General features: G+C 34.7%; 1 protein-coding gene across 3 annotated transcripts in view; it reads right to left on the bottom strand.

The window, feature by feature from the left end:
- Window positions 1-25805, bottom strand: part of LOC143233824 (integrin beta-PS-like) — a 100076-nt gene extending 74271 nt beyond the window's left edge. Inside the window, exons 1-3 of one of the 3 annotated variants that reach the window (XM_076470538.1) lie at window positions 25428-25805; window positions 23597-23673; window positions 11056-11132 (exon numbers count right to left, since the gene is read on the bottom strand). In XM_076470538.1, the coding sequence (XP_076326653.1) occupies window positions 11056-11132; window positions 23597-23663 (144 nt within the window). In that variant the 5' untranslated portion in view covers window positions 23664-23673; window positions 25428-25805. Of the gene's footprint in view, window positions 1-11055; window positions 11133-23596; window positions 23687-25427 lie in introns of all 3 variants that reach the window. The other 2 variants (XM_076470540.1, XM_076470541.1) reach the window with 2 other exon arrangements.
- Between the last annotated feature and the right edge of the window lie 1184 nt (window positions 25806-26989).

Here is a 26989-nt window from a genome sequence, read left to right as displayed (position 1 = left end):
CACCCTAAGGCCACTCATTTACATGAAATCAAAGTGGTCTTCCCTTCATGGGTCACCATGCACAGCAAACATTGAGTGGATGTTTGGATCCCAGAGGAGGTATGCTGAAAAAAACTAAACCTTCCCTGGAAGGTCCCCTCACCATATACAGGAATCCACACTGAGGGTATTTCTGACAGATTTTTATCTTTCCTCACATAATAGTTTTTATCATTCATTGTTGCTCTTTATATACACACAATATTTGGTCACCAACAGCCTTGAAACTCCAACCTATCCCAAGTTTTTAATACAGTAAACTCTGCTGTAGTATGCAAACAAACAGGTAACAACCCTCCACCCTATCACAGGCGATTCCCCCTGTAATGAAGAATTCAATTTTCACTTTGAGATTAAGCAAAAAAAAATGAAGCACAGCACGAGCAGTGCAAAAAAAAGGGTGGGAAGTATCTACTGGAAAAGGTGGAAAAGGAGCACAACCACAAGGAGTTGGATGCACCATGCAGCATAGAGTTGCTAGGAAATGTCAGACCCTATCTGGTGGGTCAACGAGTACAAAACCAGGTGGCATTGGGTATTTGTCTTCTATTTTGCTGTAGAAGGAGGGTCCCAACCATTTTCACCTCAAGCATAAGAAGCAAAAGAGAAAGCAATGTCCATTCCAATTACCTAACAGGGCACATGCATATAAAACCATGACCCAAAGAAAATCAGGCCACCCAGAAACTGACATCTAAGGAGACAGTATGAAGTAGAAATGTAATGTGGTGATTTCTCAAATCCAAACCCAGGCAGCAGTGAGAATGTATTGTACAGTCTTCAATAGAATGAGGGTTCCATACCAGCCACAGGTGGGAAGACTTATATTAACTGGTCTAGCTTAAAACCAGTACAAGAACACCCTGGAACCAACATTCAAGTAGAGGTAGAATGTGGGTTCCAAACCAGAGGATTAAACAGAGGATTTTAGAGGATCATCTCCCGCTCATAACCAGGCAGTACGAAAAATTGTACATCTGGTCTACTGTAGGAGGAGGCTTCACACCATCTACACTGATAGAACACCACCACCATACTCTCAACTGAACAGGATTGAACACAAGACACTCAGAAGGATACCTCCTTGGTCCACCACCCTAGTGGCTACAAGCTATTAAGTGGCAAGCAAGGACTTCAGTACTCCAATCAATGAGGGGGTAATGACTCATTATAGAGTCAGGAAGAATGTAACACTGGAGAAAATGCAATAGATGATCATGAAACCCTATTTTTAAAAGCAGGCCAGGAACCAAGGAGCAGGCAGTTATCCTGACACTGCTTTACTCTTGATATTCCATGAGTTGGTACAGTCTGATAAAGACATGATGATGACACAAAACACCCCAAGATGCACCTACTAGCATCTTGTAGGACACCCCATTTTGACAGTGGGCATTACAGACTAGAAAGGTTGTACAGTGCATATTGATGGATTAGTAGACCTGAACAGGCAATGCTTACAACAGAGCAGGATCTGACCATCTTAAGAGAATAAAGAAATATAAACTTTCCCATTCACGAATGAACTAAGGTGTGGAGAATGACAAGTGGAATTTAGAATCTAGAGGAGATGGTCATATGATGAAGTTAATGCGAGATGAATGTGTTAGGTGTGTGGTCCATATGCCAGACAAAGTGAGTTTTTCCAATTGATGATGGAAACAGGCAGCTAAGTAAGGGGAGAAATGCCAGATCTGATGAATGAGCACTCAGAAAAAATGTTGGGAATTAAAAAATAAGGAAGAATAAGCCAATTTGATAAGGTAATGAACCCATCCTGTAAGGATGGAAGGGAAAATATTATGGAGAAAGGAAGGGTTTCAATGGAAGGAAGCTATGCAGGCAATATGATATCAGAGAGCATGAACAAGACAGAGGAGATGATCCAGATTGAAGCAGGAATATAGATGTAAAGAGGAAGGTAAAAAAAATTGGGGGTGAATGTAGCATCACCTACATGAGCCACAATTGTCCTGGGAAAAAAAACTGTGGCCCAGAAACAGAAGAACACAGCTGTGGTGATAAAGGATGTGGTATATTGACCTATAATGACCACAGGCAAAAAAGTAACACAAAATAGACCTTGAGGGACAAACTGTGCAAGAAACAGGTAGGTTCGAAAAAAGGTTGGGTAAGGGCATGGAGAACAACAGTGAGGTCTCAATTAGGAAGGGGCACAGAATGGGGACTGTGAAGTGGGTGAAAGGAACAAAACAAAAGGGAAAAAACAGACTGCAAAACACTTCATAGGAATGGCAAAATTTAAAAGTAGTTGGCAAGGGTGCTCTATAGCTGGAAATGGTAGAAATCACAAATATTTTGTACAAAGGTCCTTTTAATGTAATATAAAATGTTTTAAAAAGAACCATAAAACTTTCAATGACTTCATATTTATAAAAAAAAAAGAATTTTAGATCCATAACCAAAATTAAATTTGATTATATCAATATTTATGATCAAAATGTACAAAAGCAGTAATCTTACTGCCATTACTCAAAACAGTTTGGTTTATTAGCAACTAAAAATACACGTTTCACATCTTTCCTATCATAAGATAGGTTTCATAGGTTGCTGTATTAATAAACAAGCACAAACTTAATTATATATAAAAGAAATTTTATAAAGTAAAAATTGTAATTTTCTGCTTAGGTAGCTTGGAGACATTTCAGTTAAATACCTTGGTCAGACTTCTAAAGAGCAGATTATTAAACAAGTCTTAGTTTTAATTTTTATTAAAAACAAAATTTATTCAATAAATGGTTTTACTAAATTTAAATATTCATAGAAGGAAGGCAAGGGTCTGAGGTCATTATGCACATATACAGTGTACAAAGCCAAGATGTACAGTGTAGTTTGTGTATTTACTGCAATATTAGATTGGGAATCAAAATCTTTCACAAATGAGTGATTTTGAATGTTAGAAATGAATAGATACATAACCAAGGTATTTTTTATTTACATGTATCTAAGTACATCTGCAGTACTTTAATTAAACTGTATTTGCAGCTCATTGCTATTTAACTTAAATATTAAAGACCAAGAGATACATGTATTTGGCACGAGTTCTGGTATTATTTATTTTATAGTATTCAAAATCTTTAAACGTAACAATTACAAGTTGGAAATAAAATTGTTTTATTGGAAAAACAACAGTAAATATAAGGCAGTCACTTAAAAGAAAACAATTAATATGTCTTCATCAGATATTTCATTAGCATCAATAAATGCAATTATTAATAGCTTGAAATTATCGGGTTTCACTTGAAAGCAAAAGCAATCCAGGTAAACACTGAAGATAAGTCAGTAATAAATGAAAATGTTAATATCTACTTAGGTACAGTGACAAAAATCTGCTATTTTATTTTTATTAGTTGTGGACGAAATCCACAAACTGTGTCTAATGATATGCTTTTGAACATGTACAACATGGAAGATCAAGAGGTTAACAAAACAATTATAAGTGTCATAAATGACCTTTAATAATGATTAAACTTATAACAAGTATGGAATGTTAGCTTAATTAACTATTGAGGGAACTACTTATCGGAAGTTAATAGAATCTATAAAAGGATTTTCCGCAATTGCTCAAAGGTAAGTGTGAAAGCAATACTCATGATGAGCACAGCATAGATAGTCCATTGTATGTATAGCTTTGTGCTTAACTATAAACAGCCAAAAGAAAATTGAAAGCTGCAGTGGTCACTTTAATTATACTGTAGAAATATTATTTTTTAAACAACTAATACGATCATTAGCATGTGAATGTGATTACTCACTATAAACAAAAATTAAGCCCATTGGCTTAAAAATGTTTTTTCTTTATAATTGAATAGACAAATTTTAAATTTCACAAAATTTATTTTGTTACCCTCCTTTTTGTTATTCTTTAAAACTTGCTCTATATTTGTAATATTTTTATTGACTTTTCAATAACAGAAGTTGAATCTTAAGTATTAAAGAAACTTGTATACTATTATAACATTAAAAAAAACATTAACTTTTGGTAATATTTACTGCTTGTAAGCAGTAACTGTAACTTGCATTGAAGTTTATGCTTATATCTGATGTTGATCCTAAAAACTAAAGTGCACTGATATCATACACCATGCATAACTTCTTTTTGTAAATGTTTCATGCAGATTTTCAATTAACATCATAAAAAAGTCAGATAGTTCTCAAGAAAAATCAGATTATTAGTTTCTTTGTTTCAGATGTTCACGTAAAGGTATACAAGGACTACATGCATTAGCCATTCAAACTATTATATTGATAAACTACAGAAGGAATACAGCTTGTTAAGTTATTAAGTTTCATACTGTTTGTCAAGAACTTCAACAGAATCATTCAAAAATCATTACTGGTTGTATTTATATTACTATTAACAGAGGGTGAACCATATAATGGAAAAGAAAAATATTTTCTTTTATCAAAATCCTAGATTAATATCATTAACAAATCATTTTAATTTCTACATAATGCACCTCTACATTAGAAATTGAAGTATTTTCAATTTCTAATTCTACCAATATTTGTCTCAGAATGATTTTTACTAATTAAATCTATATATCTGTAAGTTAAAGCAAACAATATATGGGTTTATGTAATTTTCAATAAATCTGTTTTCATAAAAATAAAGACATAAATTTGCAATACAAGTAGAATAATTAGCTCCCACTGGAACTCCTTTTACTAACTCAAATACCTTGTTATTGAAAAACAAACAATTACTATTAGTGTAGAAACTTAATATGTATATTTTACATTTTGGGGACTAAATTTTCATTCTTCCAGTACTATGAATGATAACACAGCTGTTCTATTAAGGAATTCATGACAGAAATTAAATCTTTTATTAAAATTGTGGTGTATAGTGTGGTAAAATCAAATGTTTGAATATTTTTCACTTGTTCACAGTTTTTTAGATATTCTAGAATTGGTTGATTATTTTTTTTATTATCCAAAACATGCATTTCTTATTATTGATATTTAACATTTTATTTGATAAAATTAAAAATGTAAAGTAATTATTTAATAAAATGATCAGTTCTTTAATAATTGTTTTTATTGAACTAGAAATAAATATAAATTTAATTACATTTATGTAGTTTAGGAAAAGCATACAGAAAAGGTAAATATACAAAAGAATTTGGTTTAAAATAAATTATCAGATATGAAGTTTCAATTTACATTTTCTCTTCTTCAAAACTTGATAAATCACAACATTCCACACCTATATGACCATTCACTGTCTACACACTATTGTTGGAAGGTGACTTCTCTCCAAAGTAAAGATGAAGAAAAGAAAGAAAAAAACATGAAATAAGGTACTACCACTTGGGGATAAGTAAGATAAAGTTACCTTCTGAAATTGACACTCCAACCACCATTACACTAGGTAAAGCACTAATTAGTAGCACAAATTATATTATCATATAAAGAGAGTGCTTTCATACTCATACTTGTGATAAAAAGCATTATCCTACAGTTCTAGAGGCTTTAACAACTTAAGTTTTAGCCTTAACTCTCCATCTTATTGAACATACACATTACAAGCATTCATATTTCTGATGGTTCACATATAACTGCAAAATTAATAAGCACTGACGTGTGTATCCTAGGGTCTAAAATGCTTAGATCTAAAATGATTTAAGTGATTTCTAGCTACTTTGACATACATAACTAGTTTTCACTTTATAAAATAACTGCTAGTACAAGCATTCTCTTTCATTTTCAAAATAAATCTGTCTAGTAATGTAAAACTTCAAGATACAATTAAGTAGTAAATATGTAAGCTTATATCTGAGCATAGCTAAGTGATTAACATGTCAGAATATAGATAAAAAGGTCCAGAGTTCAAGACATATTGCCACTGAATAAGCTCTGCTATGTGTGCATTATAGAAGTGACAGTCTATTTATTTTTTTGTTCAGAGACAAAAACCACCCTTGCAACAGTGGGTGCTTGCTAGCACTGGTTAATTATTTAAAATTGATTGTTTTTATCATGGCGTTTTAACCAACATGTGTATAAAATTCTGTTAAGGTTGCAATATTCCAATTTCAATGTCTTGAAACCTTTTGTAAAAATCTGGTATCAACTGATCCATTTAATGATATGTGTGAAAAAGGTAATAAAAATAAAATTCTCCTTACCTAAAAATGTACTTCTAAAAGATACTTTCCAATTCAGTTTGACTTTCTTCTTTATGTGTTCACACATGCTATCAAGAAGATTTGCAAACCATCAGTCTCATGAAAACTTTCACTTAATTTCACATGAAACTACGTGAATTTGTGCTACTGCATGACGACTTCATCGTGCAAGAGAACCCTCTACCAAGAGAAGTGCTATATATCTCCTTGTGCAATATCTTCCTATATATTTTACACTTGTGAATCTTCATTCTTTAATAAGGTGATGAAGAAATGTATACCAGTAAGTGAGGATACTGGGAGGAAATGAGTGTGGAGGTAAGTATCTTTTGAAAATACATTTTCTGGTAAGGAAATAGTTAACTTCTGAAACAAAAAACTTAATTCTTCACACAGATTAGCTACAATCCCATGCCATGACAGTAGAGGGACCAGTGCAATGAATACCTAGATGTACCCCCTTCAGAAAGCATTCATTCACAGAAATTCAAGGAGTGTGACACCCAATGAAAGAGACTCCTAAGAAGCATACCTATGGGAGATTACATCTCATTTCATCCACGTGGGCCCAATGCTAGCTGCAGGAAGAGGGCAATGTACAGATTTATTTCAGTAATGATACTTATAGACTCCTCTATTTAACCCTCAGTTTCTACAGGCACTTTGCCAGCTGCTGGAGCAGGGTACATGAAAGATATATCACATGTATGTACAGATTCATCATCTCAACTCAGCTATCTGCCTCTACAGACCCAATGTTAATTGTGGAGAGGAAGGTGCCATCTTATGCTAATACAGTAGGGATACATACATAATTTTTTACTCAACTGCTGGTTTGTATGAGCCCCACATCAGCTGCAAGAATGGAATATGTTTGTGATGTAGTATGTCAGTAATAGAGTGTTCATCTTGTGATGATGAGAAACCCACTTGAAGTAAAAATGTATCTCAGGATGGCTGGTATTGGTATTAATACTTTTACTAATAAAGCATAGAACAGCATTTAGTATTCTTCAGATTAACAAAGAGAGTTTGCAATTGACCATTGCTGGGCACATGTCTTATGGATGAAAGTGTAAATGAGTATGGGATTGTAGGGGGCATTGCAATTAGATGTTAGGTTATTAATCAATATAGGTATAATGGTGTTCCTTTATATTGGTTTAATTTTAGTTTTAGTTGTACAACTAGAGCTTTTTTGATTTTGCATTTGTTTCCCTCCTTATAATCTGGGTGTTTTCTATGGATATAATGTGTTTATTTGGTATGCAGTGTTCAAAAACATGTGAAGGCATTTTTTTGTGTTCTTTCAATCTGGTTTCCATTTTTCTACTTGTTTCTTCAATACAGAAGTCATAGCAGTTGTTGCATTATATTTTATTAATAATGTTGGTGTTCTCTTTATCAATGTAGTTTTTATATAGTATGAATTTTAGTTTTGTTCCGTATTTTTGAACAAATTTCGTGTTTACTGGAATGTTGTGTTTGTTACAAGTTTTTTTTCCAAATGTTGATTATTTTTTGCTCATGTCAGGAATATACAGTATGCAGCAATATAAGATTTTGTAATTTGTTGTATCTTGGGATTTATTATCATTTGTTTGTTGTTGATCTAGATGTGTGATATAATTATTTCAATGGTTCTGGGAGGAAATTTGTTTTATTTTGTTCATTTCATTGTCGATTGTATCAGGTGAGCATAGTTTTGCAACTGTGTTTAGTTGGTTTCTTAAGATGTTGAGTTTTTGTTTTGTTTCACATGCTGAGTCCTAGGGAATGTATAGCCCAATATGGGTGATTTTGGGGGATTTCTGTTTTGAACTGTGTATCAGTTCTTGTGATCTTGAGAAATGCTATTTGGTTAGCTTTTCCTGTTCATAAGTGAACTTAACGTTGGGGTGTATAGAGCTAACGTGGTTGAAAAACTAGATATATGTGTTCTGTAGATGTGAATCCAGCAATTGTATCATCAACACATTTGTACCAGTATAGTGATGGGTGTAAAGCTGAACTGATTGCTCGAGATTCAATTTTTGTCATAAAAATGTTGGCTAGAACTGGTGATACACGATTCTCCATACTTAGGCCATTTATTTGTAGGTAGTTTTGACCATTGAACATAAAATTAGTTTTGGTGGTAGTGAATCTTATGAGTTGCTAATTTGTTGCTGGAGATTTGTATCAATGGGTTGGGGTCTTGGATTAAAGGTTCTAAAGCTATCTTGCAAGTTTTAGTGGTTGGAACTTCTGTGAAGAAGGGGATTACATCAAAATTTATGAGTTACTTGATTAAGAATAGACTTAAAATTAAAAGGGTCTTTGAAAAAGAAACTGACTGATGTTACATATTTAGAAAATGCTGCAACAGTTCAAAATTATGCTGCTAAAAATATTCCTGCACTGTGGATATATTGTAAAAGCAGGAGATATGTCACTTTAAGTGGCAAATGCTTTTCATTGGTTACATTTCCTCCACAAAATAGTTCAAAATTAGGAACAACTATACTATACATGAATCTGGTTGATTAGCAGGTGTTGCATAAAATGTTGTACTTCAAACTACCAAATGAGCATAATGTATTTCTTAACAAATTAGAACAATAACATATTAGAAAAAGAATCTTTGGTAGATACAAGAAAATTTATACAAATTCACACTTTAAATGCAATTAAATACAATGCACTTTGAAGACAACATCAATAAAGTACTTACATTATGTGTATTTCATCATACCTATCTTAAAGTAATATAGACGATAGCAATTTACTTAAAGTGTACTACTTGATTTTAAAGAATATGAAATAAATTTTTCCATTAAATAAATTACATTGAGATTCACTGTGTTAAATTATGTTTTTATCATACATTTCAGCCTTCTTATTAAACAAATCATTGGAAGAATGAATATGGGCATTTGGTGTGTCAATTTTGTTTTCATTACAAGTTGTAAGCTTTCTTACTGAAATCTTATTGACTTCACTTGTTCAAAAAGGGCATTGATAAAATAGGTAAAAATAGTAATAAAATTTTAAAAAATGTATTGCTGTAAATGTTGATGCATGCAATTTATTCAAATACAAATAACTTTACATCATGAGTCTTAAAGAATAAGTGATCTAAAATTTATGTAATATCAAAAATATGTACTTCTTGTTCTTCATCTTCTCAACATTAGTTTAAATAGTGAGTCATAGTTCCTTAAGAAGTTAATATAGTATCAGTCATTTAAGCTATAGAACTTTTTCAGAGAGTAAATCTTGACTTACTGATAGTCACATTACTATGAAAGCTTCCATAATAAACTATATGTGACCATCTTCTCAAATAACATCTGTTCATGAGGTATTATGAGAGCAGTGCAGGAGTTTACTCTTGATGAATGACAATTACAACCTGAAGGTATAAAGGAAGATAATTATTTTGAGTATGCCTACATTTCATTTTTTTTTTTATTTTCAAGTGTTCCAATCCATTGTTGGACATGGTTACGATATTAATTAGCAAGTTGGCAGGATAATAAATGTCTGTATCAATGCATTCTTGTTCTGCCCAAGAGCAACCATCTGACATTATCAGTCCTGCATTCAACAGTGTAATAATGTTTGCATGTACTGTACTTGATGCACTCATAAAATCATGTCAGGAAAGATATTAATACAGCTAGATTTACCTAAACACCCAAGAAGTTAGAGAAATCTTCAGACTTGTACTTCATTAAACTAAAAAGATACAATTCTCTTCAAGACCAATATAAATTGTTCATAACTATCACATACTTAGCATGTGAAGACTAGAAAAAAATGCTGATACATTTTCTGATGTAAAAGGTCATATATACAAAACAGAAATGAAACTGATCTCAAATTTTAAAAATGTACTTGTTTGAGCCCATATAGAATAATAAGTGAAAATTTTAATGACATTTCATTAGAAATAATATATGTGATTCAATTGTGTCAGTAAATTGTTTCAGCATTATACTAGTACATTAATATATGTATAAAAAGTTTATAAGTCCTAAAACATGTCTGTAGCTAGTATTCAAAGACTATTTAACACTGTAGGGCTATCTAACTTAAAGAGTAGAACTTTTCTTACTGAAAAAATATACATGTTAAATATATATTATGTACTGCAGAGATAAAGTCTAGAATGACATTTCCAATAAAACACAATGGCTGAAGGACTTGAAACTAAATAAAATTTAAAATTCATTGAACAGCATTGTTAAGTTAGTCTGTCAAATAAAAAATTAAAAAGTTATTAATATATAAATGTTTATCTCATTGTATAGCAGCAATTGTAATGATGTTTTCAAGAACTACTTTATCACAGTTACTAGAAAATGTGGCATAAATCATGGCACTTAAATTTTGTATTTTCTGGGGTGACTGTGATCAATAGCAAAGCATCAAAGAAAACAGAACAAATTCATGCTTCCCATTGACATGGTGGTATGCCTGCAGACTTAAAATGCTAGAAACTGGGTTTCAATACCCAGGTTGGAACATATACATGTAAAAACAGCTCGTTTGGGTTGAGAAAATGTTTTTACGTAAAGGAGCGAACAACATTTCGACCTTCTTTGGTCATCATCAGATTCACAAATTTTCTCAACCCAAATGAGTCATTTTTACATATATATTTTTCTCTACAAGTGGATTTTCTCAACATCACTGAAGGTTGGAACAGCACAGACAGTCCATTGGGTAGCTTTGTGCTTAATTACAAACAAATTCAAAATTAAAATATTTAAAAAAATTCAAATTTAAGTATGACAATTTTCATCACTTGCACTGCTACAAAGATGAATAAAATTAGGTTTGCAAAAGTAAATGTAAAAATGTTAGAATTACAACCTACCTCCTGCATGCACCATGCACATACAGAGTCAGAAGCTATACATTTTCCACAAGTTTCTTTTGAATTACATTGGTTACCTGAAATTTTCAGAGAAACACAAGTCACACAGTAATATTATAAATACAACTAACAAGCATACACACCATATCTAATTAGTACATAAAATGCTCTTGTTATTTAACAGTAAAACACTAAAAATAAACAACAAGTTGAATGTTCTGCAAACAGATGTACTTATATAAAACAGAACCCTCTTTTCACAAAATATTTACAATTCTTTTGGAAGTCCTACTTGAAAATTTAGAGGTTTTGGAACACTGTAGTGTACACTAAATGTCATTGTTATTGTCACACTGCATGTTCCATACTAGTTCACTCAGACAGGATTAGTTGGTTTGGTGTTTTATGGCACAAAGCAATTAGGCTAGTTGTGCCAAACATCCAATAAAAAGTTAAACTTAAAGTAAAAATTATTAAAATTCATAAAAGGAAATTAAGGTAAAACAAAACAAAGTTTACTTTTTGAATTAAAAACATAAATAGCATTAAATACAATTTTTACATCCAGTCTACAGTAGTAAGAGAAAAACTATAGTAATACAAGTTGTAAAGGACTTTGTGTGGCAGAATTGTAATTATCATTACTTGCCAGGATGACTAACAGATAAGTTAAAAAATCAGCATTAGTCACATGAAGTTGGCCTTTCCAGTCCTTGTTTCGATGTATTTTACATTATGACCATTTTCTAATTTCAAACTGAACTAGATGTACTTTGATTCTTAAAAGGGAATCACATTAACAAACAGTCTCATGTATAAATTTAAAAAACTTAAATAGCATTATAAAGATTAATGGCCTTTTAAAAACTAAAAACATTTCTAAGGTAGACAGTGTTACCATCGCCAGTAACACTGTCTAAACCTTGGGACAAAACATATTTAAAATGGTCCCATTGTTGAGAGTGATAATGATAGCAAGACAGTAAAATGTGGCTTATTGTGACCTGAGTGTCACACAGACAACACGTTGGTGCACTGGTCTCAGATAAAAGAAATGGATGAGTTAAAAAACTGTGACCAATGCATAATCTAGCTATGACAACTTCCTCTTTCTGAAGCAAGATGGCCAAAGTCTAATAAAGGGTTTTATTTGGAAAAGCTTGTTTTCACGTTGCTCGCCCCAAGTCGACTAACAACTGGCATGGAGCCGAGTCTTGAATACAGGACCATAGTCCATGTATGGAACAGGCACAGCAGTGATAGTGCCAGATTAGACAGATTTAGCTGTGATGTTGGCAAGCTCATTCCCACGAATACCAATGTGGCCTGGTATCCAGAAAAACTGAATAAAAGTAGATGTTAAAGTGAAATGGGCCAGTCGGTTTTGAATATCTGCGAGAACAGAATGAGAACTAACGTGTAGCGATTCCTAGACCAAACGAAAACTAAATGAGTCAGTATAAATAGTACAATTTGAGTACTGCTTAGCTTCTATGTGATCCAGGACAAGACAAATGGCATACAGTTCTTCAGTGAACACCAAAATTGTAAAGCCCATAGAATCACCTAATTTCGAACTATCCATATAAACAGGAATAAAAAAGATGGTTCAAAAGATGTTCAGCAAATAACAGACAGTATTTCCAATTGGGAATATCTGCTTTTCTCAAAAGATTTAAAAGAAATGTCACATTTGGGAGCTGAAATAAGCCATGGTGGGATGGGCTGGCCAGTGGATACAGCAATGTTATCCAAGAAGAAACCCAATTCATCCAACTACACCTGGATACAAAGGCCAAAAGAAGCAATGGCGGATTGTCTGTTCTGAAAAGGCACGGCGTACCGAGGAAGGAAAACACAATACCAGGTGGAAAGCTTAGGTAAGGAAATAAATTTTGAAGCATACACTAAAGACAGTTGCAAACGGCAGAGATATAGAGGAGGTTCATGAGACTGTGTGTATAAGCTCTGAGTCATAGACCAGTAATCCACAGTCTAGTTCTAATTGAACAAGAGCCTGATATATCTTTAGCATAGAACATCGATCCACTCCCCAAGTGATGGAAGAGAGGACATGGAGGATATTCAGTGTTCTTGCACATTTCACCCATAGCTGCTTGATGTGTGGTATAAAGATCAGCTCACAGTCTCAGGGGCCATAGGTAGTACAACTTCATCTATGTGGAGTTCACAATCAGGGTGAATATCCTGTTAATGGCAAAGTGCATGCAAACAGTTTTAGAGACAGAGAAGTTAAAGCCATTTGCTGTGTCCACTTCAGTAAATGATTGAGGGCAGTCTGTAGTTGCTGCTCAACGTACGTCATGTTCGATGACTGACATAAAATGTGAAAGTCGTCGACATAGAGCCCGTTTGCAACAGTAAGAGAGAGTTGTTCAGTGACGGCATTCATCTTTATACTGAAAAGTGTGACACTCAAATTACAGCCCTGAAGGACTCCAAGTTCTTGTAGAAGAGAACAGAAAAGTGTCATACCCACATGAACTTGGAATCCCCTGTCCAGTAAAAAAATTTTAATAAACAAGGGCCAATGGCCACATAACCCATATAAATGGATGTCTAGCAAAATTCCATAACTCCATCTTGCATCATAAGCTTTCTCAAAGACAAAGAATATTGATACAAGATATTGTCGATTGAAAAATACTTCTCTGATTGACATTTCAACTCAAATCAGGTGGTCCATGGTAGAGTGCTGTCATCGGAACCCACACTGGGTGGGCGAGAGGAGATTGTTTGATTTGAGGAACCAAACAAGACAAGCATTAACCATCCTCTTCAAGATCTTACAGAGACAGCTCATTAAAGCAACTGGATGATAGTTTGAAGGAATTTTGGGATTCTCCCAAACTTAGAGAAAGGGAGAGCAAAAGCCTGGCACTAGGCATCAGGGAAAATATTCTCCTGCCAGATCCTTGAGTTCCACCAGTGTAAAGGGATGATTATAGTAACAGAGACAATCAGCTTGAAAGAAAAGAGGTGGTCACTCTGCCTGAGTCTTGATGGCTAACAAGGTGGAGGATGAAGCAGAAATGCTAGATACCTGGAAATTCCTTTCACCTAGAGTATCAGCAATGCTCCAGGTATCAGCTACTTCCTGGCTATCAGAGAACAAGATTGAGAGGGGGACAGAATTATATTGCCCAATGACTTTTCGAATCTTGTCCCATGTGACTTTGGAACTGGCAGTAGAAGATATGCTGGTTGTGAACTTAATCCAAGAGTCCTTCTGGCTTTGACGTCTTACCCACTAAGCATGTGCACAGGCCCGCTAGAAAGTGATGAGATGTGAGAGTGTGGGATACCTACAAAAAGTATCCTATGCCCATTTTTGAGGCTTCCATGCCATGTGCTCATTCCATCAAGAATGAGGATATAGTGGAAAACGTGTCAAGGTTTTAAGAATACGTTAAGCAACTGCTTGTATAATACAGTCAGTTACTGCTGCCACACAGTTGTCTACTGATGGTTTACAGATGATAGCAGGATCAAGTTCTGCAAGAGCAGTGAAAGAGGGCCAGTTTGCTTGATCCAGCTTCCACCGTGGTACACAAGTTGAGTGGCATTGACCAATGCCAGTCTCTCTCAAAATTATAGGAAAATGATCACTACCTTGTGGATTATTGTCAACCCTCTATGAAAAGTGGGAGAAAGGTGAAGAGGAGCAAAGTGAGAGATCAATAGCAGTAAAGGACTGACTAAGTGCATAAAAATAAGTATAAAAACTAGTATTCAAAAGAGAAAGGTTGTGATCAGGTAGCATACACTCTATGGAGGGACCCCTCCCATCAATATCAGCACTTGCCCAGAGGTGATGATGTCCATTAAAGTACCCCAGGATTAAAAAGGGAGGTGGCAACTGTTCAATGAGAGCATCAGGAGCTGACTGATCATTGGTCTCTCCAGGCAACAGGTATAGAAAACAACCCAAAGAAACACAGATGGTTACAGCCTCCAAGAGTGTGTCTAATGGCAAAGACAGGGTGGGCACATGCTGATCAAACAACAGTGCCATCCTTCCATGCACTCGTCCATCACACAGCCTATCATTTCTGTAGAAAGAAAACTTCTGAAAGGTGACTGTATCAGCAGGTTTCAGAAATATTTCTTGTTAGGAAAGACATACACAATGGTAGAAAGCAATCAGTGATTTCATGTCATCCAGCTTAGAACGTAAAACCTCAACAGTTGCATTGTATCAAGGTGGTCATTTTTATCTTTGTGTAGGTGAATTGGGTGGAGAGCCCTTCTGTTTATGACTATGTCTTTTTTCTTTATTCAAGGGAGGTCTTTCGACCTTCATGAATCATGCCCTGGATTGATTGAGCAGTTCTTTGTCATTGGAAGAGGATTCCAGTGACTGAGAACATGAATAAATGACCATTTTGCATCTTGGAGCAGTGGAAAAAGATGTACCCAAAGAAAAGCCCATACCCAGAACCACAGAAGATGGACCTTGGCATTTGCTAGAATGAATGTTAAGGACGGAGATGGTGTTGACACTGATTCATCAACTTTTTCAACCATGGAAGTCAAAAGACTATTCATATGGTTTGAGAACAATTATTTTGGAGACACAAAGAGATCTGTCTCCACTCTCACTGTAGTAGTGGAACAAAGTGAAGCAGTATATACATCTGAGATGAAGTGGTGGACAGCAACTTTTGCACCTCAAGGTAAGTTATATTTTGAATTATCTTCAAAAGCTGCATCTCTTTTTCTTCCCACCACTTAGGATAAGAACGAAATCAGATGTGTGAAAACCATTGCAATTGATGCAATAAGGGTCCGATTCACACTCACAGAAATCGTGGTCCTTGCCACCACAAGGACCACAACATGACGTCTTCAAGTGACCGAACCACTGACACTAAAAAAATCTGAGAGGGTTTGGTATGTATGGCCATACTTTGCAATTAAGGTAACCTGCCTTGATGGTGATAGGTGGATGCAGTGATCTAAATGTTAAAATGAGGACACTGGTCAGCATCACAATTCCATCTTTCCAAGTGGAGATACGCCTTACTGCAGAAATTCCTTGGGTGGAGAAACCCACGAAAATCTCTGACTTGGGAATGTTCTTCAAATCCCTTTCAACAATAACTCCTCATGATGAATTCAAAGTAGCAGGGGGCATCCACTGACCCCACCCACTGAGCCCTACAAGGGAATACACTACAATGCCAAACAAGGTCACTGCAGCAATGTCACGGTTTTGTAAGCAATGTGCCCAAACACCAGTATCAGATACAATATCCACAACACCTACTGAGAACATCCAACACAGATACTTTGTTGGCCCTTACCCAAGTGGACCAGCTGATTGAATCAAGGGGTCCCATCCCTAGGCCACCAGTTTACACGAATTCAAGGTCAATGTGGTGTGTAAGGGTTAAACCCCCCCAACCATTAGGATCCTTTTCTCCCCTTCATGGGTCACCACCCACATATTTGCTGTGCATAAACTGAAAGAACAGAACCTTCCCTGGGAGGTCCCCTCACCACATACAGGAGTCCATCCAGAGGGGAGAAGAGGGGGAAATGCATGGGAGAATCTAGAGAAAAAATAACATCATAATACTGTCTAATGCATGACTATGAAAACCCTATTTTCAAAAGCAAATTAGCCTCAGTTTATTCAATTAGGACCAAAAAATGAATAGCAATCCATACATTGTTTTACTCGTGATAATCTTTGAGTTGGTACATTCTGGAATGGACCTTATTTATGAAGCAATGTACCAACAGAAACTTCAAGTGGTCTTGTGGAACACCTAATCTCATCAATGAGTATTATAAACCTTAAAGTTCACATGTGCAGAGTTGAAGTTAAGTTTCCACTGATAGGCACCACTAGCCACTCAACAGGATCCTGAGATGTAGAAATGGAAACTTAACTAATCAAAGCCAGTAAGTTATATAGAATGGCAACAGGAAGAATTCAATAACCTGAAGAAGAAAAGGTGGCCAGATGATAATGATAATGTGTAACAAATATGTGTGGGGCAATCCACATACCAGCTCACACAATCTCTGCTAATGAACAATGGAAGTAAGCAGCCAGAGAGAATAAGGTGTCAAATTTGGCAGAAGGATGCCTGAAAGATTTGATGTGAATCAACATCCAATGAAGCCTCGACAAAATAGAAGAGCTGCTGTAGCCACCTCATGAAGGTAACAGGAGAAATATTTCAGAAAGATAAGGAATTCTAGAAACTAAATATATGGTAAGGTGAACCATGAAAAGGAGATGTGTGGACTAAATAACAATAAACTGCATAGATGGAACAGAGAAAAGTGATCCAGATCAGAATGAGAATATAAGTGGGAAATGGAAGGGAACAAGAGTTAACATTCTCTCTCCTTCACAAGCCACAGACATTTTTAAAATAAATGCACATACAGGATAATGAAGAATATGAAAACAATGGAAAAGACTACAGGAAACATCAATAGCATACATATCAAACCTTCTACAGCCACATGCAAAAATAAAGAAATAAGACTTAAGCAAAAGATAGTACAAGGAGCAAGAGACTAAAGATGTAAAGGGAGGAAAGGTAAGGACATGGAGAATATGTCAGGCTCCAATCAGGAAAGACTCCCAGATGAGGTGAACAAGGGTGGAAAAAGGAATAAAAGAACATAGAAAGGTCAGAAGAGAAAAACTACATGACAACAGAGTAAAGCTACCATGTAGCTAGCAATGGTTAAAAGTGATAAGCCTTGGGGAAACAGCCATATAAAAATTCTGCAAGATGGAGGATAAAAGCAGAGGATGGAAAAAAGAATGATGCAGATCAACCATGGAATGTGTACCATTCTCATGAATAGACAAGGAAAAAGAAAGAGTGAATGTAACAAGAAAGAAAGAAAGTTAAACATATCACAAGGAACCTAACAAAACCCAAATGTGAAGCCAGAGTGATGACACTGCTGGATAAGAAAGAGAGGAGTGACATTGAAAGAGTAGTGAGTGTGAAAGAGGTGGAAGAGAAAATGACCAGAAATGGTTCAATAAAGGAAACTAAAGCTTAAAGTTGAGCTATCTAGTATAGAGTGAGCATGACAACACAATACAGAGTGACCAGAATGAGGAAAATCACATGAAAGAAAAGATAAATAGGAAGGTGGACATGAGGAAAATGTTTGGACAAGTTCTGTCCAAATGCATCCACAGCAAGAGCTTAGAGATACAAAACTGGGGACCAGAGAAGGAAAATACAATGTTGAAACAAGTGGCAAAAAATCTTGAAGAGAAGAGGAGTGTCCAAGTGAGAATACTGTTACCAGAACACCAGAAGACTGAGAACCCATTCCAAAAGATAGTATTTTGTCGAGTTTGAAAAGACAACCCATGATAAGAATCATGGCATCTAGAATACAACAAGCTATTAGATATATATATTTAAAAATGAGTCCTGAAAAAGATGTTGAGAGAATGGAAACAGAGACAGCCACACTGGCTGCTCCCATGGAAATCAATATGAGACAAATCACAATTTGGCTACATGGATCTGCATCACCAGACATTAACAGACTAGCATAAGAAAATCAATCAAAGTCCAATGAACCAACAAACGTACTAAGAGAATGGTGAGAATGAACAAAACATTGTAATACCACTGATTCAAAATTAAATTGATATTCACGAAATTCCCTCCATCTCACACAAATACTGAAGTATTTGAGTATAGAAAGAGTAGTGAAAATGCCACAGAGAAAGGGAACCCACTTGAGGAACCAATAATCATGTAGAATTCATTGTAGACATCACAAATGAACATGACCAAAGTGAATATAGGATTTCATGGAAGCCTAAATCTCCCTCACAGTAGATTAGTAGAGATCAGGGCATAGAACATTAATCACTCAGACCCCTCAAAAGATAAAAAGGCTGAGCCCTGTGTAGATGCAAACTGAAATACACCAAAATGAGTGAGAAACTATATGGATGTGAAATGCAACTCATCTAGGTTGATCAGTCACCACAGACTCACCACTTCCACAAGGAGGAGATGAGGATGAGTGTAGAAAGCATACTGGAATAGAACTAAATGGGAAAAATAAACATCTAATAAGTCTTCCTAAATCATTCCAAACTTAGGGCAAAACACTGCCTTAAGGTGTGAACAGCACCCCCCCCCTCCCATGGTAAACTGAGGGAGGTCATGAAACTGACTGAGACTATGAACTCCTCAAAAACCACAAAAAGACAGGAATAAATCCCAGAAAATAATGAAAAACCTGTCCAATATTTTTCGTCATTAGGTACAACCTTGCCACAAATAATAGAAAGAAACAATGTCCATTTGGTGAGGAAAGTAATGGGTACAGGAGGCAATGAAGGAGGAAGACTCACTGACAGAATAATCATTACTCCACAATTGGCTGAAAATAGAGAACAAAAATCCATAAACCTGAGTAAACACGACCCATTGACCTTGATCTTATGGGATAGTCACAACCATGACTTATAACACTGAAGTCTATGGGCTATTGAAGGATTAATGGGAGAAGAGAAACAAGAAGTGGTGAGAGGGAGAGAAGAGAAAGCAGGAGGAAAGAGTTTAGAGAAAAACAAGAAGGAGCATTGGCATTCAGACCTAACATATGACACTACAAGAACAAGAATTCCAGCAAATTCACACAGGTAGATGAAAGGAACCATATAAAGGCATGAGTGAAAAGGAAACAAAAGGGCTTGAGTAACAAAAGCAACACACCAAAACAAATTCTAGCAACATATCAACCAAATTAGAAGAGCTAAAGCCAAGACAGATTAATATGCTACTGTGGAGAAGAGGAATGAACCATCATCTGCCAAAAAATCCTCAAGAGAAAGATAGATCACAATGGAAAAGTGAATGGAGGAAATATTATAGAAAAGGGGTAAGAAGTGTAACATGAAGGTGGAAAAGTTAAGTCTAAAAAAAGTCAAACAAAACACAGATGATTTGTAAAGGAAAGGCAATATAGCAAATATAGCACAAAGTTAGGCCTATTCATATAAGGTAATAAAAGAAAGGAGAATAAGGCATGTATGCACCAAAGCGATGCCAGAAGTAACTGAATATGGACTAGCATATCTGGATAGATGGTAAAAAACATAAAATAAAGAAGAAAGGAATGAAACTTCTCTTAACCCTTTATTTTGAAAAATTGAGATAGCATCATCCATTTTCCAATCCTCAGCAATTTCTCCAAAATCAAGAGATGTTTTTGACTGGATTTAGGATCTTCAGATAAGATAGTACTGTCAATGGGCCTTACATACTGAAAATAAGCCAAAAACTGAACATTTATCAATTGTTGTTGTTGTCTTAATGCAGGGCTACACAACAGGCTTTCAGCAATTTGTTCACTGTGGGGAATCAAACTCCAGATTTTAGCATTGTGTGTTAGTTAACTTACTATTGGCCAACCAACAACAAAACTACCACCATAACTAACCTTCAAAATATTAATTTATATGTTCTGGATAAAAGTTTTATTTGGTTTGAATTTTATGTAAAGCTACACAAGGATTATCTGTCCAAGCTGTCCCTAGAGGAAAGGCAGCTAGTCATCACCACCCACTGCCAACTCTTGGGCTACTCTTTTACCAACAAATAGTGAGATTGACTGCCACGTTATAATGCCCCCACAGCTAAAATGGCAAGCATGTTTGGTGCAACGAGTATTCGAACCCACAACCCTCAGATTATGAGTCAAGTGCCTTAACCACCAGGCCATGCTGGGTTTCTTGAAAAAAAAAAAAGTTTTACTTTTCAAATATACAGCCTACTCTCTCATAATTGTAATATGTCATATTCCTTTTAGAATTATAACTTCACAATTTGCTCAGATTCTGTAAAATTTGTAAAAAATTACAATATTTCATTATTAATATTGAAGTATTGATACAATAATTAATATTTAATGGAATTAACAAAGAAACATTAAATACAATTATTATAATATTTTGTGGTAAATACAAACATATATTACATAAATATAAAGAAATAAGAACTACAAATTGTTTGCTTGAAATTTCCAATATATTTTTCAAATTTTTAATACAGTTGTTTTAAACAACTTGACACTACTTTCATTTATGTATGAAGGCCATTAACAAATATAAACATAAAACCTCTTACATAGGGTTGATAAAGTTTGAAAGCTTAAGTAAACTTAATGAGTGGAAGTTGGGAGTTAGTGATACTACTTGGGATAACTTGGTTGGGTTTGTATGTTTTTATACAATTTATAATTTGTCTACTGTACCACTAATTAATTTATACTATGCTGCTACTATAATAGGGCCTGGAATGCCAATGTCATGAGGTAAGGTTTATTTATCTACCTCCAGAGGTAATATATTTTCTTCCATTTTACATTTCTCTAGGGACCAATCACATTCTCTCAACTATCTGCACGCAGTAAAGAGTGATGTAAATGCGGGACTTTGTGGACTTGAGCTCCCACATTTTGTTTTCTTAACTTTATTCACATTTTTCCCTTCCTTAACATGCAAGATTAATGAACACAAGTTAAGACTGGCAGATGGTGTACCCCTACAACAATGCAAGTCCTTTATATGCAAAAACGACTCGTTTGGGTTGAGAAAATATTTTACATAGAAGAGCGAAAACGTTTCGCTCTTCTATGTAAAATATTTTCTCAACCCAAACGAGCCGTTTTTGCATATAAATTTCTCAACAAGTGGGTTTCTCGACATCACTAATGCAAGTCCTACTTCCACACCTACCTTCATAAACACACACACACACACACACACACACACACACACATATATACTCTTCCAAAAAAGAAATGCAATAGGAATATTTTTGTTATTTTAAAGAGAAATATATGTAATAACATTACAAGCTCAGAGTATGTGATGTTACACATGTTAAGGCACTGACTGTCAGACCAAAATGACAATACAAGTTGTGCACTTTGAAAACGGAGGAAAACATTGGATTTTTCGCCAAAACGCATTCGTGTCCAATAAATTTGTTTGAAAGATCTGCATGTTCTGCAAGTGCAATATGTGCAAAATCTCTATAAAAGTGACAGGTTCTCAGTTTCCATAGCTCAGTGTTAAGCAACTGACACGCAATACAGTTACGCCAAGACTGACTGAAGCACAATGCAACAACGCCATTCGTCACTTGGAAGCAGGTGAATCTCGATCAGATATTGCCAGAGCTGTGAATGTCCACCCAAGCACCATCACAAGGCTATGGAATCATCACCAACAACATGAATTAACTCGTGATCATCCACAATCTGGCAGACCTCGTGTGACCACTCCCGCACAAGATCGCAACATCCGGTTACGTCACCTTCGGGATAGGACCACCACTGCGACGTCTACTACCTCAACCATACCAGGGCTGTGTAGGATTTCCGATTAGACCGTGCACGCAACCGCTCACGAGATTCTTAGGCCCCATGTGCAACCCATTATGTTGAACGTCAACGACGTTTTTCAACATGACAACGCCCGTCCTCACACAGCCCGACTCACCACTGTCTTCTTGAGACACCACAACATCAACGTTCTTCCCTGGCCCTCCAGATCACCAGATTTAAACCCCATCGAACATCTTTGGGACGAGAGTTGGACCGACGTCTGCGACGGCGACAACCTCAACCGCAGACTCTACTTCAGCTTGCAGCAGCTTTGCAGGCTGAGTGCACAGCCATTCCACAGGATGTGATTCATCATCTCATTGCTTTCATGGGCAGGAGATGCCAAGCAGTTATTGATGCTCACGGGGGGCATACTCGTTATTGACGTTAAACTTCACCTAGTGAGCGTGGACTTTCCCTTTGCAGACTTTGGATGTTATGCAGTGATTGTGCAAAGTTTCACATATTTCATACAGAACTACCCAGAATAAACTTGTTAACAATGTCTCATATTTTGCCTTTTGCGTTTCTTTTTTAAAAGAGTATATGATATAACCATAAAATATTCAAAAATAAACCAAAATACATTAATGAATTTTTTCTTTTCTAAATATGCTGCACATCCTAGGGTTGAAACTATAACATGGGATTATAAAATGTATCCTAGGTTTTGGAGAAATTAGAATACGAAAAAGATAAACATAAAAAGATGGAAAAAAATATATATAAATAAATAAATAAAAATGAAAATAAGGAAGTAAGGTACTACCATATTGGGGTAAGTAAGATAAAATTTACATTTTAAAGTTAGACTTCCTGCCCCCAATATGGTAGAGACCCTAATTAACACAACATCAGCGAAGTGATAGTTTACTGTGACTGTCGTGCTTTTATATGTTACTTAAGGTGTATATCCACATAAGGTAGTGCCAAGATCTTTGATGACCTTATTTTTAACTAAAAAGGTTTTAACTATGTATGTATGTATGTATGTATGTATGTATGTGTTGTTTTCTTTTTCTGAATTCATAAGTTAAAAAACTGTGCCAATAAAGGTAATGTGATATATATACACACAACCCTGACATCATAAATATTTATTTAATATTTTAGTTACCTTGCATTTTACATATTCCTGACAGTTGAAGTAAAATGATGGCTGTTCCAACAACAAAATATTTCATTGTGTTGTACCTAAAAACCAAAACTGTACAATATATTAATCAAAATTAACATGCTGTTTATATACTTCCATACAATAAATTGTCTTTAAGATAGCTATTGCTACATCACATAAAATAATAAGTAATAATACACTTTTAAAATCCGAGTACTGCACATAGCTTAATAGCAACAGATAATGCTGATAAATGGTTCTATCAACATTCAAATATAAATAAAAGTATTACTGATGTACATATTTAATAATCATAAGAAACACTTTATATGATTTATTAACTGAGATGTATACTAAAAAGTTGATGTTAAAAACTCTATTTTTCAGTCAATCAACAATAAAAAATGTTTTGCACAATAAACAAGGTATTTTAAGGCTAAGAATTTAATTTCTTACTCTGAAGTGCTGAAATACTAGATACACTGGCTATAAAAATATTAAAAACAGCAAATCATGTGATAATAATGTTTTAGGAAAATCAATTACATATACTAAATTAATGTTTCAACAGCTTCAAAATGTTTGTACTTTACAGACACAAAAACATGCACGTATTAATATTCATTACTACATTTTTTCCAAATTAATTTAACATTCAGAACTGAAATCACAAAACTTATACACTTGATATGTAAATATAAATGCATGTTCGTATCTTATTAGCAAATTTATGCTAATAAATAATATATAATTTTTTTTAGATTTAGTTTATCCCACAGTAACAATATATTACTATTTTTTTATAAATTCCTTCATACTTGTGTAATGTTCAAGATTAAAAAACTCTAAATTTAATGAAAACAAAAATTATTTTATACATGATTCTAAAAATGAGATTCTTCCAGTCTCAAAATTACAATAAAATACAAATAACTTAGTATACAGGATAAAAATTAGTAAAAAATGAGACTTTTCCAGTGCACTAAGTAATAACCCATGTTTCTGCCTGAGAACGACTGGATGAAAGTTATATACAGAATTGTTTCATATGCACACCTGACTAGTTATCATATGTTTTGCATTAAAAAGCAAGTCTCTTTATTAGACGGAGCTTTTCAGATATTTTGCTGAACTTTTGAATTTAGATTTGAACAGCAACTTTATTTCTAATCTTTCTCTTGCTAGTCCAACACAGCCACAACAAACATATTTGCCCTTGTACTTTTTGTGCTAGCAGTTGTGTTGGACATTCAGTTGTATATGCTTGTCGACCAGTTATGACATGACTATTTCTTCCTAAAGAACTTAGTTAGAAACCAAAAACATATACAAACACACATTCCATTATCTGATATTCGTCAACTCTTCAGCCTGCAAGTCCTAACAACCTACTCTAAGGGAAAGTTACAAGACGGAAAATTCCAATCCAAAAACATATTTTCACTAGTAAAAATGTATCTCAAGATGGTTGGTATTGGTATTAAAACTTTTATTAAAACAAAGTAAAGAAGGCTGAAAAGTTGTTCTCTATATTGTTTTATTACCCATACCAGTCGTCATGACATACATTTTTACTTCAAGTTGGTTTCTCGTCATCACGAATAATTTCACTAGGTTTGAAATATCAAATAGTTCACTCTGAATTTTTTGTTGTTAGTATCAACTAGACTAATAATGATTGTAGTAATATTAATAATACACAAAGTAACATTGAAGTAAAGGCAAAAATATATGGTGTGACAGTAACACACACCTATAGGCTATACTAAATACTATACATAACGAGTTTTAAATTAATTAAACTGAAGTAATATTAAAACACACATCTTACCTCTATTACTATAATGGCTGTAAAACGTTTTCTTCTATATTTTTAACAGGTTAAAGAGTACAGTTTTTTATGTCAAACTGAGAAATTTAAAAGCGCAACTACAAATGTACAATAACTAAGACTGAAATCATCGAACAAGTTTACCAGTTACCATGCTCAACGGATGTTTGCGTTATATGAATCATATAGTATGGCCCAGCTTCCTGTTGAAAACTCCTTCCGGTGAATACATGCTCTTAGATCTAATACAGCCCTACATTTGTCTGAGACCCGGATTACTTATTTACCCACATATTTGAAATTAAAACGTCACACTTTATACACACCCAAAAATCGATACACATATGCAGGTGTGTGACATGTTGATACTATGCGCCAGATGTAGTAGAACATGTGTTATTATTATTACGTTGTCATCCGATAATTATATATCGCCATAGTTTAATAATTTATTACAAAACTTGTAAGATAAAATTATTTTTATTTATTTACTAATAAACAAGTAAATATGTTTAATTTTTTCTTTATTTATTAAACGCTACATTTGGCTAGATTCACCCGATGGGATGGCGGTAAGCTTCAGAATTTTCAATGCAAAAATCCGGGCTTCGGTTTCCCATGATCAGCAGAATGTACCTCTGCGAAAAAGAAGCTCAATAATAATCAAACCAAGAACATTTCTCAAGATTTTGAGCAAGTAAAGTCAGTAAAATGTAACATTTAAAAAGAAGAAAAAGGCAGGTTTTAAACATCGCTGTAAATAAGCCTCGCATTGGCTCTGCTGTAAGTTTGAAGGTTTATAACGCCAATAACTGCGTCTCTATACCAGTGCTGAGCATAATGTCACATTGTGTAGATTTGTATTCAACAACAAAGAATCAAATTCAATAAATAAATAGTTTCTTTTAAATATGATAAAAGGCTCGCCCCCCCCAAAAAAAAAAGACAAAATCTGCTAGACACATAAGGTTTTTAAATTCCAGAGTGAAACTGTGCTTTTCCGTGGACCGGAAACTTGGAGAGTCACAAAAATGTTTTTTCACTAACTTGAGGAAATACAGATAGAAAGTGGGGTTGGATAGAACATACCCTAAGGGATGTAATATTCAACATCACATGATGATCTCTAATATGAAATCCCACAAAGGAAATGAAAGATAGGCACACCTAAAAACACCTAGTTGAGAGATACGTAGACAGAATTTAGATAACAAGACTTGTTAATGGTTTATATATTTTCCAAGTACAGTAGGAATGGAATGGGGTAAATAATAATTGTAAAACTGGATTTTACACATATGAGCTGACTTGGGATAGGCAACATCAACTTTTACTTTGGGATGTTAGAATCCATTAATGTGCTTTCGTTATTTTTTTCTTGTGTGTTTTCTCATGGCAAAGCCACACCGGGCTATCTGCTGAGCCCACCGAGGGGAATCGAACCCCTGATTTTAGCGTTGTAAATCCGAAGACATACCGCTGTACTAGCGGGGGGCAATTTTTTCTTACATACCTTCTTCCAGCTAAAGGTTTAACACTAATTTTGGTGTGATTTAAAAATG

Source organism: Tachypleus tridentatus, chromosome 12 (assembly GCF_004210375.1).
Source record: "Tachypleus tridentatus isolate NWPU-2018 chromosome 12, ASM421037v1, whole genome shotgun sequence".
Classification (NCBI taxonomy): domain Eukaryota; kingdom Metazoa; phylum Arthropoda; class Merostomata; order Xiphosura; family Limulidae; genus Tachypleus; species Tachypleus tridentatus.
The sequence above is the reverse complement of the archived record's forward strand: the minus strand, read 5'-3'. Positions and strand labels throughout refer to the sequence as shown.